The following is a 17,567-nucleotide window of genomic DNA, read 5'->3' as shown; positions in this document are numbered from 1 at the left end:
TTGGTCTCTCTTCTCTGCCATAACGACAAGCTCTGTGTTGCTTTCACCAATAATAATCCACGTTGCACTTTTTGAAGAAAAAGTGACTATCCCGTCGATGGAACCATATAACCGGCCTGTACAACGTAGAGGGCGGTACTATTTCAATTACCTGTTAACTTTACACAGAGCACTCTGAAGGGAAGAGAACACGGTTGCGTCCCGCGACTAGAATGTCACTGCGCACACGAGACCGACACCCTGTAGGCCCCAAAGACTGGCACCCCTTTCGGTATTTCTTTATTCAAATTAAGGTAGACGATCCGACCACTTCGCACAAGCTTTCACAAAGCTGTCCAAACCTGGCGAGGGCTGAAAACGCAGGTTTTCGACCTGATTTTGGCAGCGTAACGGCACAAAAACCCCTGTAGGTCAAAAACACCTCTGCGTTTTCAGCCTGATTTTGGCAGCATAACGGCGCAAAAACCCCTGTAGGTCAAAAACACCTATCTAGGACGGATTCCCTCGCTATCTGGAAGCTTTCTGGTGAGCTGTCACAGAAATTCAGCGGGCTGTAATTCCCTGTTTTTCACTGCCGGGTGCCCAAAAGCCTGTACACGCATCCCAAGGCTCTCACGAGGCTCCCCCGGTGTTCCCTTGCAATTTAGGTGCGAAACCCTAAACCTGCAGAAAAACACAGCAGGCTGTAATTCGCTGTTTCGGATCGTTTTTAGCGGAGCGAACACGCCTACGCGTGTCCTAAGGGCTCCCGCACGCAATGGGATAGTTCCCTTGTGAATTGGACGAGTTTTCACGCGAGAAAACTTCCGAACTCGCAATCTTTCGCGATGGAACTGTGCGTACCTGTGGGGGATTAGCAATTAGCTAATCCGGTTCCTGTTCAAAAGGCTCTTGCCTTGGCAAACGCGCATAAACCCCCAGAACTGTACATGTTCAACTGAGTAGCCCAACTAGTGGTACCATATGTGCCAAAGGGGAGAGAGAGATGTACGAGAGCAAATCATCGCGCTACATAAGACAGAGGAGAAGGCAAGCTTTCCATTAAAGCTGTAGACTTGCACGCACTACTCACACACACTCTGTAGGTCACTTATGAGTCAAATCAGCCTCCTCTCTCAAATTGAGCGCCCCCTCTTGCTGATGGAAGTGGAAAAATGCACCAGGAGCCGCCATGTGTCCAGTTTGCCCCTTTTGAGTTAATTCTCTAGTTCCCACTGACTTATAAAGTTGTGACTTTCCGAGTGGCCCAGATTTTATTTGGCGCACACAGGCTTCCATACTCAACAGAATTCAGTGTTAACTAGCCCGACTAGTCCCAGACTCCCGTTGTGAGAAACCTATTCGGCCGCAGCTGTTTCACATTGGCCATGCAATGTCCACTTGTACCTTTTCAAGGGTTCTGGGGAAAACAAGTAAAAATAAAAATAAATAAAAATATCTAGTACTTATTTACAGAAGGCAACAGGAAAAATACACCTTCTGGTGACACTGGGCATGCACGGTCTACAAATAGACTCACAAAAGTGCCAGATCACTGCTAATCTAAACTTGACTTGACTGACGGGAACCCTGCTATGGTGCAGCTTGTCCACGGACACATAGGGTTGGGATGTGTCACGTGACATCCCCTCCTTTTCAAAGTGAGATACTGGTACCAAACTGTATGGCGTCGAGGGAGATCGCCAACAGCGTCCGGAATCCTGGAAGGGACGCTTCGTCGGCCCACTCTGATGTGTGGGTCGTGCGGTACTTGAACTTCATAAAGGTCTGCAACGCTTGCTTCTTTGGGCCGCGCCGAAAGCGACACAAAATCTTCTGTGGCTCCTTCCTTGCTTCAACTTTGTTTAGAGTCTTGCTTCTTTCGTCTTCAAGAATCTCCATGGCTGAAAATTCCTGAAACCATCTCCAACACAAAACCATGAGCATACCTATTCCATTTAAAGTGAAGGAAAAAAATATTGTCTTCTCTAAAGACTCTGTATGCAATGTAGATGAACATAGAAACGGAGTGACAACCCGTTCATCAAACACATGCAAACAATGCGATCGAATCCTTTCTGTTTGATCTAAATCAATCAACTGTGGCGAATCACAATAGAAATGCCCATGCTTGGTGCTCATACTATCATGTGCTCGTTCGAAATTTGTGTCATGCCAAGGAAGAGACATGGAATGCGACTCCTTACATACAAACTTTTCAGCTTTTCATGAACAGTCCACATACATTCGTGCTCATCCGTGAGAGAAACGTGCTCAACATACAGTATGTCATGCCTAGGGAAAGGGATCACATAACGATGTTGACTAAAATAGAGGAAACGTTCACGAATGGAACACTCGAACAATGCGTGCGTATCAATCATGCGAACACAATACTTCCTGTGAGGGTTCTTTGGACCAAGGCTCGAGAGCCAAGATCGGATCTTTGTGATTGATCGAATCTACAACGAGGTTAGCTTCGCTAGAAAAAGCATCTACTAACACCTCATCCTGGTGAACAATCACATCTTCTTCATGCAATTCATCATGCTTGTCTTTTCCATCCAAATCATCATGCAAATCATTATCCTTCAAATCATCATGCTTCACACAATCATGCAAATCCTGTGTGTCATGCGGTGAAGAAAAAGGGACTGAGAGAATCTCCTTATCCCGTATCCTTTTAATCTTGTCCTGCATATTAGCAATGAGAGATGGAGAAGGAGAAGTATCCACTCCATGAAAGACAGTAGGAGAATCACTGTCGGCATTGAGAGTTATAGTATTAGCCGCAAATTTTATGGCAGCATCAGTCTCACGAAACCACTTAATGCCTAAAATCATATCACATCCTGAGAGAGGAGAAACAACAAATCTTCTAGTGAAGGTAGTCTGTTGAATTGAAAATAACACATGAAGGCATTCCTCGGTGATGAGAGCGTCCATACCAGGACGAAAGCCAAAGACCTCGATAGGAGATCTCGGACTAACTTCAAGGCAGGCTCTCTCAACAAGGAGGAACTGATCACATCATGCATACTACCTGGGTCAAACAATATGACAAAACGGTGCCCCGACGTACAACCATAACATTTAATGAGAGAATCATCAATGGGAGGGTCTTGAGAAACTTTGGGCACAATCGTGTTATCATTCATTGCATTGACAGATGTAGTGGGTGCTGTGGGTTCTTTAGATTCATTCGATTCAAGCTTAGGACATGTTCTTTTTATGTGACCCTTAATGTGACAATGAAAACAACGACCTTCCTTAGAATAAGTGCTTTGTTCTTCCGAAGTGATGTAACCTCCTACAATTCCTTGTGCTACCTTTTCATCTAGAGTAAGCTTAGGTTTAGCAGTTGTGTTAGCCTTACCCTTAGATTCATTGGAAGAATTCTTTGATGAGATACTGTTGGTAGATTGGTTAGAAGAGTTATCATTCTTACCATTCTTACCGTTCTTACCGTTCTGAGGAGTTTGCCAGGTACTTGTGGAAGTCTTGTTCTCCTTAGGCTTTCCCTTGTTGTGCTTCATCTCGTGTGCGAGAGCAATCGCTACCGCCTTGTTGAGATCGATTGAATCGAGTACCTCGACATCGTACTTGATATACTCGTCCAATCCAAAGAGAAAAGCCTCTTTGCGCTCTTCATCCGACATGCGTAATTGGGTACCTAGTTGCAAAACACGATTAGAAAAAGACATAACCGGCATACCATTTTGCTTGAGAGCTCGCCAATCGTCTTTCAACTGTGCGAGGTACTGAGGTGGCATAAACCGCGCCTTGAGGTTGTCTTGGAAATCAGCCCAACTAAAAGAGAGGGGCATGAAATCGTTGGTTGCCTCTAGGTGCGCGGCTAGCTGTGCCTCTTGCCATGCGTGGTACCAATTAATGGCATCATCCGCAAGATACATAGCTGCCGTCAAAACTTTGCTATTGCTTATCTTCTTAGTTGTCGCAAAATAAGCATTAAATTGATGCAACCAAGAATGAATAAGAGTAGCATCCATCATACGGTCATACTCACTGAAAATCAACTTTTCTGTAACTTCATGGTTGGAATCCGCGTCGTGGCTTGCACCACGAGAGGAACTCCCATGATCTTTGGGTGGTTCGGTCTTCGAGGCGAGAACTTGGGCAAGCAATTCTTGAGTGCGTAGCTCTCGTCGAGCTTCATGCTCGGCCTCCAATGTTGCGTTTCTTGCTGCCGCTTCTTCCTTCCTTGGTTCTTTTCTTGCGTCGCGCTCGCGTTCTAAAGCAAGGCGCTTGTCTTCCTGTCTATCCATCATGGCCATCATTTGCTTCATCATTGCCTCCATAGGGTTTGGCGTAGATGGCGAAGGGGGAGGGTTGGAAAAATCTCTTGGTGGGGAAAATCCTTCATCGCCTCTCTCATGCTCATCACCTGAATGCGAAGTATCCATGCTGCTTTGGGTGACAATCATGCACTATGATCTTGGGGTCTTAAGCTCGCGAGGAACTTGGGTTCTTGAGGGTCTTGAGGTTCTTGAGGTCCTTGATTCGTGAGAATCTTGGTTTCTTGAGGTTCTTGAGTCTTGAGGGTCTTGGGTTCTTGGGGTTCTTGAGGTTTTCTTTCGCTTGCAAATCGCGTTGGAGAAGGATCTTCTCTTCACCCGAGTTCTACTCCTTTCTGCGGGCGCACCCCTTGGCGGCTAGCGCTCACACCAAGGTTGCTTTTTCCCACCTCACGTCGATTGGCCGGCCGCTAAGTGCACGGTCCGCTCTCAATGAGTGAAAAGAGACAAGGGGAGGCTGGACAAGCCCTTCTTTCTTGGGATTCCTGTCACTCTTCAACAAAACACGATTAGGACTCGTCACGCCCAAGCGAACTTGGGTTTGTGCGACCTCAACAAGCAAAAACAATTCTTGTGGTTCTTCCCTTGAGTAATGCAGAACACTTCCAAAGCTCTGATACCAATGTTAGGTGCAGCGGAATGAATGTTGTATTTTCTCAAGATTAGTGATCTTTATTGCTCAAGGTTCCTTTTTAGTTCTTTAGGGAAAGAGAGAGCTTTCCGTCTTGTAGAGTGTTGTGGTCACGAACAAAGTGAGTGGATGTTGTGCGTGCAAGTGAATGAGACTCAGAGAAGGAGAGAGAAGAGATACGACACCGAGAGGTTGTAAAACCCTCCTCCGAAGGCCCCACTCTCGTCGGCGAGAGTGGTCTACTTTGATTGCACAAAGGTGTACAATGCGAATGCAATGGACTGATGCAATGGGACTATGCCGATGACGACGACGGTGGTGACGACGACGACTTGATGGCTGAAATCTGGGATCTTCTAATCGCTGAATTCGGGGGGACTGATTCGGTGGCTGAAAATGACTGTTTTGGGCTGTGTTTTTATGGCTGAAAATGGGGCACCGTCTGCAACCTTCTTGGGGTGAATTTGCTACGGTGTTTGGTGCTGAAAATCTGCGTTTCTTCAAAGGCTGAACTGCAGATCAAAAACGCTGAGAGGCTGAAAAAAAAACGCTGAAAATCTGCTCTGTTAGGCTGGCGTTTTTGTGGGAAAACCGCTGGGCTGATATGGTGGCGTTTTTGGCAAGCAAAACGCTAGGCCTTGTGCTGAACCGCCGGGTACTATCGCCACAAAGGGGGACTTGCAAGGCGATGGGAGATCTGTGGAAACGGTGAAGAAGAGGGAGGTATGGCGATGGGGGTCATGAGGGGGGGTGGTACAGTTGAGAAGTGGCCTGTTGAGCGGGAAGCTCCTGCTGCCTCTTCTACCAGAAAGTGCTAACTTGGGTTTGCTTATATATTAACTTAGCAAAATTGCCCTACCTACTTTTGTTGGAAAGTCACTTAAAAATAATAAGTGAAAATCCCAATAAATAGGAAAATAGGCTAAATGCACTGGAAAATTCCCCTAACTGATGCTAATGGATTCTGATGGGAATTTTGATGATCATGATGTGTGCAACCGGAGGATATGCATCTATGCTAAGTGACTGGGCATGCACAGTCTACGAATAGACTCACAAAACTGCCAGATCACTGCTAATCTAAACTTGACTTGACTGACGGGAACCTTGCTATGGTGTAGCTTGTCCACGGACACGTAGGGTTGGGATGTGTCACGTGACATCTTTCTTAGTCATTCTTAAATGATGCCAAGCCTTGACGACATTTCTTTCCTATTCGTTTGATATCCAAGTTGACGTGAAAATTTTCTTGAATTTTACCCACGTCGCAGGCACTTCTCTGCTAACAACAAAGCAGACCACCATTTTGTTCAGTTCCTTTCAAGTAAGATATCGCCCTTCACACCTTGGAGCGTTCTGTGAACCAACCTCCAGAGAAGGCGACATCAAATTGTTGTATAAATTCAAGGGCTCGATGGGTGTTCAGGTAGCCTGAAAACGTCTCAAACCCGATGGCCTAACCCCCTTCCTTGAACTCCTTGGTCTTCCTACTCATCTATTCACTGTCATAAGAGGACGAGCTCTCCTTCTCTGAACTGCTAGATGGCCTCCCATGTCTTCTAGAGTTTTTCAGGAATCTGCTTTTCTTGCTTTTTCTCCCCCTTTTCTCATCCTCACTAGAACTAGAGGACGATGAACTGCGGGAACTCTTTGAACACAAAGAAAAATCTAAGTCATCCTCGAAATGAGCACGCTTCTTAGATCTGCTTGCCACCTCCAAAGTCGACTTCCAGTCCAAATAACCGGGGAAATCCGCAGATTTCCTCTTCTTCCGAGAGTGCTTCAAACCTTTCATTATCTGGTTCAGCTTATTGTCAAGAGCTCTATCCAACTCTCTTTGCGAGTACAGTTTTTGCTTTTCTGCACTCATCTGTCCTTTCAGCTTTCTTTTCGATTTGAGAGGAGAGTCTATGGTCTCATGCCATCTCGAGTGAATCTCATCAATCGGGTAATTCTTCAGGTGTTTCGCAAATTTCGGGTCTCTGGAGTTCAGTCTTTCACACACGTGTCAACCTGCAGTTGATGTTTGTATTCCCCCCTGGCAAACTTCCTCTCTGAGAATTTGCCCAATTCTTCATTCTTTTCTTCAATTCCCGCGCCGCATTTCAACTTTTCTTGGCCTCCCCAATGAGAGGTGTTATCTCTGTCAGATTCTCCACGAGAACCCATGTGTGCTCTTGGGTTGTATATGGCTTATTCCCCTTAAGACAAGAGCGATGAAGACGGGAGCGCGCCCGATGTACGATGGACTAAGGGTGGGAGTGCCTAATAAGTCCTGGGCAGGGACACGAAGATTTCTTGACAAACAAAATCTTGACTGCTCTATCAGATTCTCCTCGGGAACCTATGTGCGTTGCAATAGGGATCGGATCCTCCGCAGAAGAAGAATCTTTGAGCTCGGATACCATTGTAATAGACTTGGACACTCCAAGCCCATGATCTATTGCTACACGTGAGAAAACTGAAATAACAAAACAAAACGGAGAGAGAGAGAGCCGACACGGCACTGCGGAGTTCCACGCCTAGAGAGACTGGCCCCAAAGACCAGTGCCCCTTCTTGGTATTTCTTTATTATTAAGCTTCACAAAGTACATTGCCAAGGGTCCTCTTCTCCCAGCAATGCTCCCAAGCTAATCTAGAGGCCTTGGCAACTTATTTATAGACCCTGGGACTTCCAAAAGCAACTTACATGAAAAGCGTCAAGTCCAAAAGTATCCTACCCCAAAAGATGGCACCAGAAGCTCCCAACACAAATGGAGGAAATCCGTACGGCCTGCCACATCTGCAACGTGAATCGTATTCGTTTGTATAGCTACCACATCATTAGCCTTCTACGCAATTTTTGGGGATCAGAGAGTGGGCCTGCTTTATTTTTAATTCCTTGTGTCCGTAGGCCCCATTTGACACATTGAACAAGGTCCCATAAGTTGGTGGGAACTGACCTTTTCAAAAAAGGCCACTCGGCAAGACTTGAAAGTTGGTTAAACTTTTTCTGCATCTTTCACTAGGGATTTGACCTCTCTTTCTCCGGAGTTCGTCCTTTAGGTAATGCCACATGTGACAACAAAGGCATATGAGAAGGTAGAGATCCCATAAATGTCGGTGGAATAGAGGAAACTGGTGAATGAGCGGGAGCAACTGAAAGTTGGGGTTGAGAAAGAGGCGCCGACCAAAGCAAAGTACATCCCAAAATGGCGTAATGATTCTACAAATCTTCACCTTTTACATAAGGTGCATAGAACAAGATCACCAATATCCACAATCACAAGGAATTATCGCAAGAGCCTCCGAAATAGGAGGATTCTGTAAAAGCGCGGAGAGTTCTGTGAGAAAACGATTTTGGGAAGCAAGAGGGTTCTTTGAAGTTCCGTATGTTGCCTTTGCGGCAGTGGGAGGTTTTTGTTTTTGCCTCCATCAAGTAGGATTGTCTTCTTGTGAGGAGGCTGAGCTCTAATGCCACTGTAATCACGACAATTCAAAGACTTGAAAAGAACTAAGAAATTTTTTTGTTTTATGAGTCAGGTTTGGGCACTCTCAGCCGTTCCCCTCATACACCAAAAAAGTGCACAAGAAGAACGACCGAGACTAAAACCCAGGCTCCTAGGGCAGACGCTTTAAACTAGGAAAATCACACTTGCACTTTCTAAACAACACAAGAGCGGTGAGGTTCTGCTCTAGAGAGTATTGTCCTCAAACAAGCACCCCTCATGGTATCTCTTTATTAATTACTCGAGAGAATTTTACAAGGTGCGACCACGTGCCCACAATTTGTCTTGCCTCAAACATCTGTCTTTTCATTGAGGCGATGCCTTTAAATCTGCTTTTTCTGACCGGCGCTCAAAATTTACCAGCGAAAGGGCTGCCATGTCATCAGGTTTTTCTTACATGCTGCTGTGTTTCACGTTGCATTTTACAGCGGATTATGGCTAGCCCCTGCTGCTCTCCCTTCTGGTCTGACAAGTGACACCATGTGACAGAGTTGTCACAACACATCTCAAGAAGCTTAACTCTCTTCTTTGTCGAGGCATGTAGACAACTTCTCCTCGAGGCTATCCTCGTGCAATAGTTGGAATTGCAATTTGTTGGGCCTAGTACGTGGGGGAGAAATGAAATGAAATGTTATATTAACGTCTTCAAACAGCCAAAATGACCTATGAGATGGATAGTCCTAAACTAGATGGAACATAGAGATGGTGGATAGTATATAGATAAAGAGAAAGGGATACTTGAGGCTTGGGCCTTGCTTGGGAGAGGGAGGGAGAGGATAGACAGAGATTGCTAGCATGCATAGACACTACCGGGTGGGCGTGCCAATGGGAGGGGGACCCCCCTTACTTGGAGAATTGCGCGGCCCCTGCCTCACACCCCTCAAGAATCTGATGATGGGATGTCTTCGCTGTGTCCCCTTAGACAACCTCCGTCCCAACCTATCCCTAACCCAAGGATGATGTCCCCCTTGTCCATAGGGCCAATCCCTTGATTCCTTTGTGACTATGCTTGGCATGTGGCTTCCCCATGCTCCACATGTTAGTTCACCTAGTAGAGTCTCCCTACAGCCTCATTTTTTGCACTACCCCGGGTTTACCCCGCCTCGAGATTCCGCCCGCTAGCCCCGGCTGTCGATCCCCTCACAGCCCCTCATTGAATGCCTGGTGTTACTAAGTGCCAAGGGTTGGAAGTCTCACTAAGGCTGGTTGCCAAGGTTGCCTTAGCTAAAGCATAAGCACATTCCAATGTGCAAGACCTAGTTTACAGGTGATTGGTTCAAGATCTACTTGCTAGGACTAGAACTGTGCAAGGTCTACTTGGAGCTGTACTTTGCAAAGTCTACTGTCAGGGTCAACAGTCAAGGTCCATGGTCTATTGGCCAAGTCTACTATGCAAGGTCCATAAAACTAGTCCAGTAACCCTCTTGCAAGCTCACCATGATTGCACCCTTGGTTTAACAAGGTTTGCTTTCTCCTAGCACTCAAAGTGCAACGTTCTTCAATTGGCAAGTCCTGCAGTTCCTAGATTGAGAGGAATTTCCCTGGGGAGTATGCAGAAAGTGCATACTCAAATGCAAAAGGAATTCTAATTTTGGCTAGTGTTTAGAGGAAAATCCAAAAGTTATGATACCACATGTTCATTTCTGTGTCTGATATGTAGCTATAGTCATAATACCTATCAGAGTCATGGAAAGGTGTTTTTTAATGAAGCATGCTCCTGTCAGGCTTGGATATATGCAGTTTATGTTGTGTGCATTGTGCTTTTGCAAACACTAGCATGCAATAGGTTTTGCTAGATAGATTTTTTTGGTAGCTCAAGCGTCTATAATTGTTATCCTGATGTTAAGGTTTTTCGAATTGTCACTCCAGGAGAATTGAGATGAGGTTATAATTTCACTTCTTCTGCAGTGGAGTTCAAAAGCAGATTCATTCTGGATCCAGTGTGCAGAAACTTATTGCTTTTAGCCTGATTCACATTAGCATGGTCTACAAGGAGTGCAAGCGAGTGTGCGAGGTATGGTGCGTTTGTTGTTCCTAAGTAATTTTGTGTATAATTCTCTTTGATGGGCTTACAGTCTGCTTTAATGAATTCAGGGAAAGGCCTTATCTCGAGCAAGGCTGAGAGCATTTAGATTGGTTGCAGTGTTTGAATGGGGTTTTGCAACATTTTTGGCTGCTGTTCTGTTTCCTTTACATATATTGGCGAGGATTTTGATATACAAGAAAATACACGCAGCCATTGGAATCAAAAAGGTGCTACTCTCTTTCTGTTACTTGTATTTGTTTTTCCTACTGAGCTGCATTGAGCCTGTGGAGCAAGAGGGTTTCGTATTGATCCATCGTTTCTGTCTTGCCTCAAGTATGCCCTTCCAAATTATCTACTAGCTCTGCACCTTAAAAATCTGTCATGTGGCTCAGGCAGGTATCAGTGGAGGAGGGAGCCTGGCACCTCATGTGGATCGATTTTTTGAGGTGAAGTTCAGAATGTTTTTATTCCTTGCATCAGCACCACTTTCTTCATGGGTTTAAATGTCTGATCTTTATCTGATTTATGACTATTAGGACTTGTCTCTCTTATCTAACAGGCTATTGATATCACTATATTGAATGGTTATGGCCTGACAGAGAGCTCTCCAGTTGTTGCGGCTCGAGACTCTGCAAATAATGTAAATGACTATTTTGATTTCCATAGAAGCATTCTGACATTATACCAAATACCAACTGCATTTTATGATTGAGATTCTTATAGCCTCTTGGTTCAGAATCGAATTTAGCTTCCAATCAATGCTTTTGGCACTTTTAATGAAGCCACTTAATTTCAAATTGTTGCCTACTTTTGGAGACGAGGGCAAAATCAAAGAACACATTTTTTAATCTGAAAGTCTGTATTGGCAACATTCACTGGCACATAAGTGAATAGGGCTGTCCAATGAAGAAGTGTGCATATTAACCCCAGAGTGGAATGAAACTATATGTTGATCCATGTAGGCTCGCAACACACCACTTGAAAGGAAAGGGATTAGTAGAAAGTAGTAAGCAGTATAATAGCTTGGATTACATTGCTGCAATCGCTCATAATTGAGCGAAAATCTTATAAGCGACTCTGTGTGATTGGCTCTGCCTGATGATCTTTGCTCAACTTGCTTGAAGATTGTTTAGCAGTGCTTGAGGTTTAATTGATGAAACTTTTGTTTCAACATAAGCAGAAATACGTCCGAGTCTTACCACAAAGTTAGAATTCAATTTACATGTCTAGGTGTTATCATACAGATTGCTTTCTGCCCAGTTTGTTCTCTTTTCCTGCAGTTTATTACTAACTCCCTCTTCAAATTTGAAAATATTGTACCAAATGAAAGTAATGGAATGTGTTTCACCTCACAATGGCAGTGTCATTGATGGTGAAAAACTTGTAAGAAGTCAATTTATAGGACTGTTGATTTATACCTTTCAAGTCTAAAGATGGCTATTCTTATAGCTGCTTGTTGTAGGTAAGATTAAGCTGCTGGACTTTGAATTGTTGAATCACAGGTTTTAGGGACAGTCGGTAGACCTTTATATGCCACCAATATAAAAGTTGTGGATCCTGAATCTGGGGAGGCACTTCCACATGGTAGGAGGGGCTTGGTCAAAGTGCAGGGCCCACAAGTCATGAAGGGCTATTACAAGGTTTGCTTCTCTCTCTGAAAACTCTTGTTTTCCATATTGGTCTTTTGAAGATGTTTAATACAAGCTCCTCTCTCTCTCTCTCTCTCTCTCTCTCTCTCTCTCTCTCGTGGGACCACACTCAAAGTGGCTACATGGAATTGTAATGGATCTTTGCGCCTTGATGTAGGGGCCTTTGAGGATAGTTTCACAGGGAGAGACATCATTTTCTACTATGAGACGCATCAAGCCCCGGGGCAGTCCATGCCCCATGTGAGCGGATACAGATGGGAGACAACTTGCAGACAGGAGACTCGATCAGAGCACAGAGGACGAGGTTCCGGAGGAGTGGCAGTCTTATTCAGGGAGGAGCTAAAGTCTCTGATACATATAGCTCGGAGGGATGAGCATGGGAGGTACATGTGGATGAGATTGAAGGCAGAGACAGGCGGATATCTCTACATCGCTATTTGCTATTTTCCTCCTAGTACGTCAGTATATGCATCACCTAGAGGACAATCCCCCTTCTCTATTTGAGATAATGATATATGGGAGTTTTCCAGAAACGGCGACATTATTATCTTGGGGGATTGCACTGCCCATCACCAGACAATATTCTATGATACCTCAGAGGAGTTGATGCGGAGCTTGATAATGGGCTTGTCTAGATTATCATAGGATGAAGAGCAAACTGAGTATGGTAGATACTTGATTTATATGGGGACTGATCATGGATTGGCCATTTTGAATGGCCTACAGAGATTCCCTACAGTGGTGGTTTTACATGCTTTCCACATTGGCATGGCGCTAGTATAGTGGATTATGTTATGGCTCCGCCAGGACTCATTCCTTCCTTTCAAGATTTCGTGGTGGGAACTAGACCGGTTGGGGGTAGCAGGCGATCATGCTATCTTGTCTTTCACTCTATCGTTCCAGTTCAACACAGCTCCATTGGGAGAGGCCTCCACACATACTCGGTATACCTTCGACGAATCACGTGTACACTCATGAGATATACAGGCAGCTATGCACTCAGGAGCCAAAACGACCACTAGATGAGCTCACCCAGATTCTGACAGAGACGCTGCATGATGCAGCATCAGAGGCATATCCCCACAACCAGCCTACACGCAGACAATCTGGGAGCATGCCTCAGTTCAATTGGTATGATGAGGAATGTAGAGAGACGAGGATGAGAGAGGTGCTCATGGGTACTACTACACATAGACAGTCACGTATTATCTTTCGCCGCCTAGTGCGACGAAAGAAGAGGGCTTACCTATCTCAATTAGAGTGTGATGTGTATCAGTTGTTTATGAGTCAGGACACTAGTGAGGCATGGAGGCTTTTCAATGAGCACTCTCCACCGCCAACCATCACTTCCACAAAGACATGGGGGGAATATGCTACATCTCTCTATACAGCATCGGGGCAGCCACTTTTGCCTGACCCTCAAGAGGCATGCCTAGAAACATGTACTTTCTTTACTGCTGAGAGGGTAAGGAAAGCCATTGACAAGATGAAGACAAGAAGAGCATAGGATCATGATGGTCTGGTAGCAGAGCACTTTATCCATGCCAGAGATATGCTTGCAGAGCCTCTTGCTATGATGTTTAATAGAGCCATGTATGAGGGTTTCTCTGAGACTTGGAGTTTGTCCACTATTGTGCCTATCTTCAAGTCGAGAGATCCTATGCTTCCCGGGAATTAACGAACCATCATGGTTGGTCACACTCTGGCTAGGCTATATGCATCAATTCTTGAGCATGAGTTAAGTGGATGGGCAGAGAGAGAGGGCATACGGGCAGCAGGACAGGCAGGGTTCAGGAGAGGTTTCTCCACTCTTGACCAGATTTTGACACTCGGAGCCATTATTGAGGAGGGTAGACACCATGGCAGGAGGATATATTGTAGCTTTGTGGATTTCCGCAAAGCCTTTGATACAGTGCCACGAGCCAGAATCATACGCAAATTGCAAGACATGGGGGTGCCCACAGAGCTGATCTGGGGGATCTTAGCTATACATGACAGTGGTAGGACAGGTACGCACTATTCAGGGCATGTCGGACATGGTTCACTCCACCATTGGGGTGAAGCAGGGTTGTCCCCTATCTCCGACTCTCTTTGGGATATATGTAGATGTGTTTTCAGATTATGTACATACAGAGGGTGATAGAGGTGCTCAGCTTGCAGGGACATGGATTCCGTTGCTATTATATGCTGATGATATTGTGCTGATCTCCGATTCTCCAGAAGGGATGCAACGTCATTTGGATGCACTTCATGTATTTGCACGGGACAGTGGATTGTCTGTGAACCTTGGTAAGATCAAGGTAATGGTGTTTAACACCACGGCGCAGTGGGTAAGGAGGTCCGTCCCCACTTTTACATATGGTCGAGAGACTGGAGTATGCAGATACATACACTTATCTTGGGGCGGTTTTCAATGGTCCAGTATTTTCCCTGAGGCGTGCAACAGATACGCGATTGACCAGAGTCTATGCAGCATTGGGGAGACTTGAGAGGATATGTTCAAAGGTTCAGTTCCAGGAACCTCGGACAAAGCTTTGGCTCTTTGACACTCTGGTCACTTCGGCCATGCTGTACGGAGTGGAGATATGGGGCCCCTCAGTTGATCATCATAGCAGAGCTGGGAGTATTGATGGATGGAGATGTATGGAGAAGACATTGGTGTCTATTATTTCGCGGATGATTAGGGCCAAGGCCTCAGTACCACATGACATTGTTACGGCAGAGCTCGCTGCTCCTCCATTGGTAGTGGAGGCACTCACTTGATCAGTTTCATTTATGCGTAGCACTTGGGCTCTCCCTAGAGACAGATATGCTCGATTAGCACTAGAGTCTTCGCGACAGCTGGCATTGTAGGGAGATAGATCATGTTGGTATGCAGAAATGGCATCTTGGTTTCAGTTACATGGCTTTAGTATGGACCGGCTACCCCCCTTTCAGTACTCTCTGGATGCACCCTCCATCCCCCTCACAAGGGCAGAGATTACGAGGCTCATCAGACAAGACTTGATTCAGTTGGATACGAAGAGGACATGGATACAACCTACACATGAGTTAGGTACGAAGATGACTTTCTGTTGAGAGCATCTTCTCCAACTCACGGAGGATGGTTTTGTGATCAGACCAGGATACATGGATACTCATCTATCCCGCGGGATACGATGTGCTATTGGTCAGATACGCACATCCTCACATCAGCTAGAGATCGAGACAGGCAGATTTAGAGGAGTACCCACTGAGTCCAGGATTTGTCAAATGTACCAAATAGAGCCAGAGACAGAGCTACATTACATATGTCACTGCCCAGTATACTATGAGATACCAGGCTGCTTGCACTGTCTATTCAGAGAGGGTTTGGGGCCACTTTCTATAGTCATGAGATACCAGGATCAGAGATCTCTTGGATTATACTTATTGGAGATCCGCAAACACAAAGAGGACCTTTGAAGAGGGACACAATGAGAGAGATCCAGCGACAGTGGAAGATCACAGATTTCTTTCAGTCACAGACAGAGGAGTTCGAGCAGCCTCCACAACATAACAACACCAAAGGTACCAGAGGCATATTGCTTGACCGGGCGATAGAGTTGGGGCGGTCCAGTCGCCCACGGATGAGAGGGCCCTCTCGATATCGACGCAGACTACGACAGAGGATCCATACCATACTCGCGCGACATAGGAGCCGTCCCGGATACTGATGTATATGTATATGATTCCTTGACTGTCAAAGAGCTCCATTGTATCAGCTCACCCTTTGTCTTCCCTTTGTATCATCTTTCATCCCACCCCTACCCACTATTTTCTTTTCAGTTCTTTGTACTTTTTGTACCCAGACCTGGTATTAGATTCACCACATGTAACCTTTTGGTCTCATAGGTCATTTTGGCCTTCTGAAGATGTTAATATTACATTTCATCTCTCTCTCTCTCTCTCTCTCTCTCTCTCTCTCTCTCTCTCTCTCTCTCTCTCATGTATGCACACCAGAGGGGATATCTGACATAGTTCACTCCACTATCGGAGTGAAACAGGGATGCCCATTGTCCTCTACTTTATTTGGTATGTATGTTGATAAAGTCTCTGATTATATTGACAGAGGAGCATGAGCGAAGCGAGAGACCTCGAGAGGAGATTTTTGATTAACCTCTAGGCGGTCTCTCTCAACAAGAGAGGGACTAATCACATCATGCATACTGCGTGGGTCAAACAATATGACAAAACGTTGCCCCGTCATATGACCATAACATTTAATGAGAGACTCATCAATGGGAGGGTCAAGAGAAACTTGGGGCACGCTCGTGTTGTCATTTATTGCATTGACAGAGGAAGTGGGTTCTGTGGGTTCTTTAGATTCATTCAATTCCAGCTTAGGACATGTTATTTTTTTGTGACCCTTAATGTGACAATGAAAACAATGACCTTCCTTAGAATAAGTGCTTTGCTCTTCCGACGTGATGTATCCTCCTAAAATTCCTTGTGCTATCTTTTCATATGGAGTGAGCTTAGGTTTAGCAATTGTGTTAGCTTGACCCTTAGGTTCACTTTGAGAGTTCTTTTCTGAGAGACTATTGGAAGATTGGTTAGAAGAGTTATCGTTCTTACCATTCTTACCGTTCTGAGGGTTTTGAGAAGTCTGAGAGGTACTTGTGGAAGTCTTGTTTTCCTTGGGCTTTCCCTTGTTGTGCTTCATCCTGTGCGAGAGCAATCGCGACCGCCTTGTTGAGATCGATTGGATCGAGCACCTCGACATCATACTTGATGTACTCGTCCAATCCATAAAGGAATGCCTCCTTGCGCTCCGCATCCGATTTGCGTAATTGAGTGCCGAGCTGCAAAACATGATTAGAGAAAGACATCACTGGCATACCATTTTGCTTGAGAGCGCGCCAATCGTCCTTCAATCGTGCGAGGTACTAAGGTGGCATAAACCGCGCCTTGAGCTTGTCTTGGAAATCGGCCCAATTGAAGGAAAGGGATGTGAATTCGTCGGCTTCCTCTAGGTGTGCGGCTAACTATGCTTCTTGCCATGCGTGATGGCATCACCGGCAAGGTACATAACTACCGTCAAAACCTTGCTATTTCCTGTCTTCTTAGTTGTCGCAAAATAAGCATTAAAGTGATGCAACCAAGAATGAATAACCGTAGCATCCATCTTACCATTATACTTACTGAACGGGATCTTCTGTGTGATTGGGTTGTTGGAGTCCGAATCTCGGCTTGCGCCACTAGATGAACTACCAACATCTTTGGTTGGCTCGGACTTCAAGGCGAGAACCTGTCGAACCATTTCTTGCGTGCGTAGTTCTCTCTGTGCCTCGATCGGCCTCCAAGGCCGCTCGTCTTTCTTCGGCCGCCAAGCGCGCAGCATCACGCTCACGCTCCAAAGCTGCCTTTCTTTCTTTTCGTTCCTTGTCCGCCAAGCGCGCTTGCTCACGCTCGCAAATCATCCGTTCCTCGTAGGATGCCTGTCGTTCTTGGCGCTCG

General features: G+C 45.5%; 1 protein-coding gene across 1 annotated transcript in view; it reads left to right on the top strand.

The window, feature by feature from the left end:
• Positions 1-17,567, top strand: part of LOC147436069 (long-chain-fatty-acid--[acyl-carrier-protein] ligase AEE15, chloroplastic-like) — a 96,920-nt gene that overhangs the window by 51,285 nt on the left and 28,068 nt on the right. Inside the window, exons 9-13 of the mRNA XM_086488964.1 lie at positions 10,323-10,428; positions 10,509-10,667; positions 10,833-10,886; positions 11,000-11,080; positions 11,943-12,080. Of these exons, the coding sequence (XP_086345090.1) occupies positions 10,323-10,428; positions 10,509-10,667; positions 10,833-10,886; positions 11,000-11,080; positions 11,943-12,080 (538 nt within the window). The remainder of the gene's footprint in view (positions 1-10,322; positions 10,429-10,508; positions 10,668-10,832; positions 10,887-10,999; positions 11,081-11,942; positions 12,081-17,567) is intronic.

This window comes from Adiantum capillus-veneris, chromosome 18 (assembly GCF_014529385.1).
Source record: "Adiantum capillus-veneris isolate H3 chromosome 18, ASM1452938v2, whole genome shotgun sequence".
In the NCBI taxonomy this organism is placed as follows: Eukaryota; Viridiplantae; Streptophyta; class Polypodiopsida; order Polypodiales; family Pteridaceae; genus Adiantum; species Adiantum capillus-veneris.
This window is presented reverse-complemented; position numbering and strand designations above follow the sequence as displayed.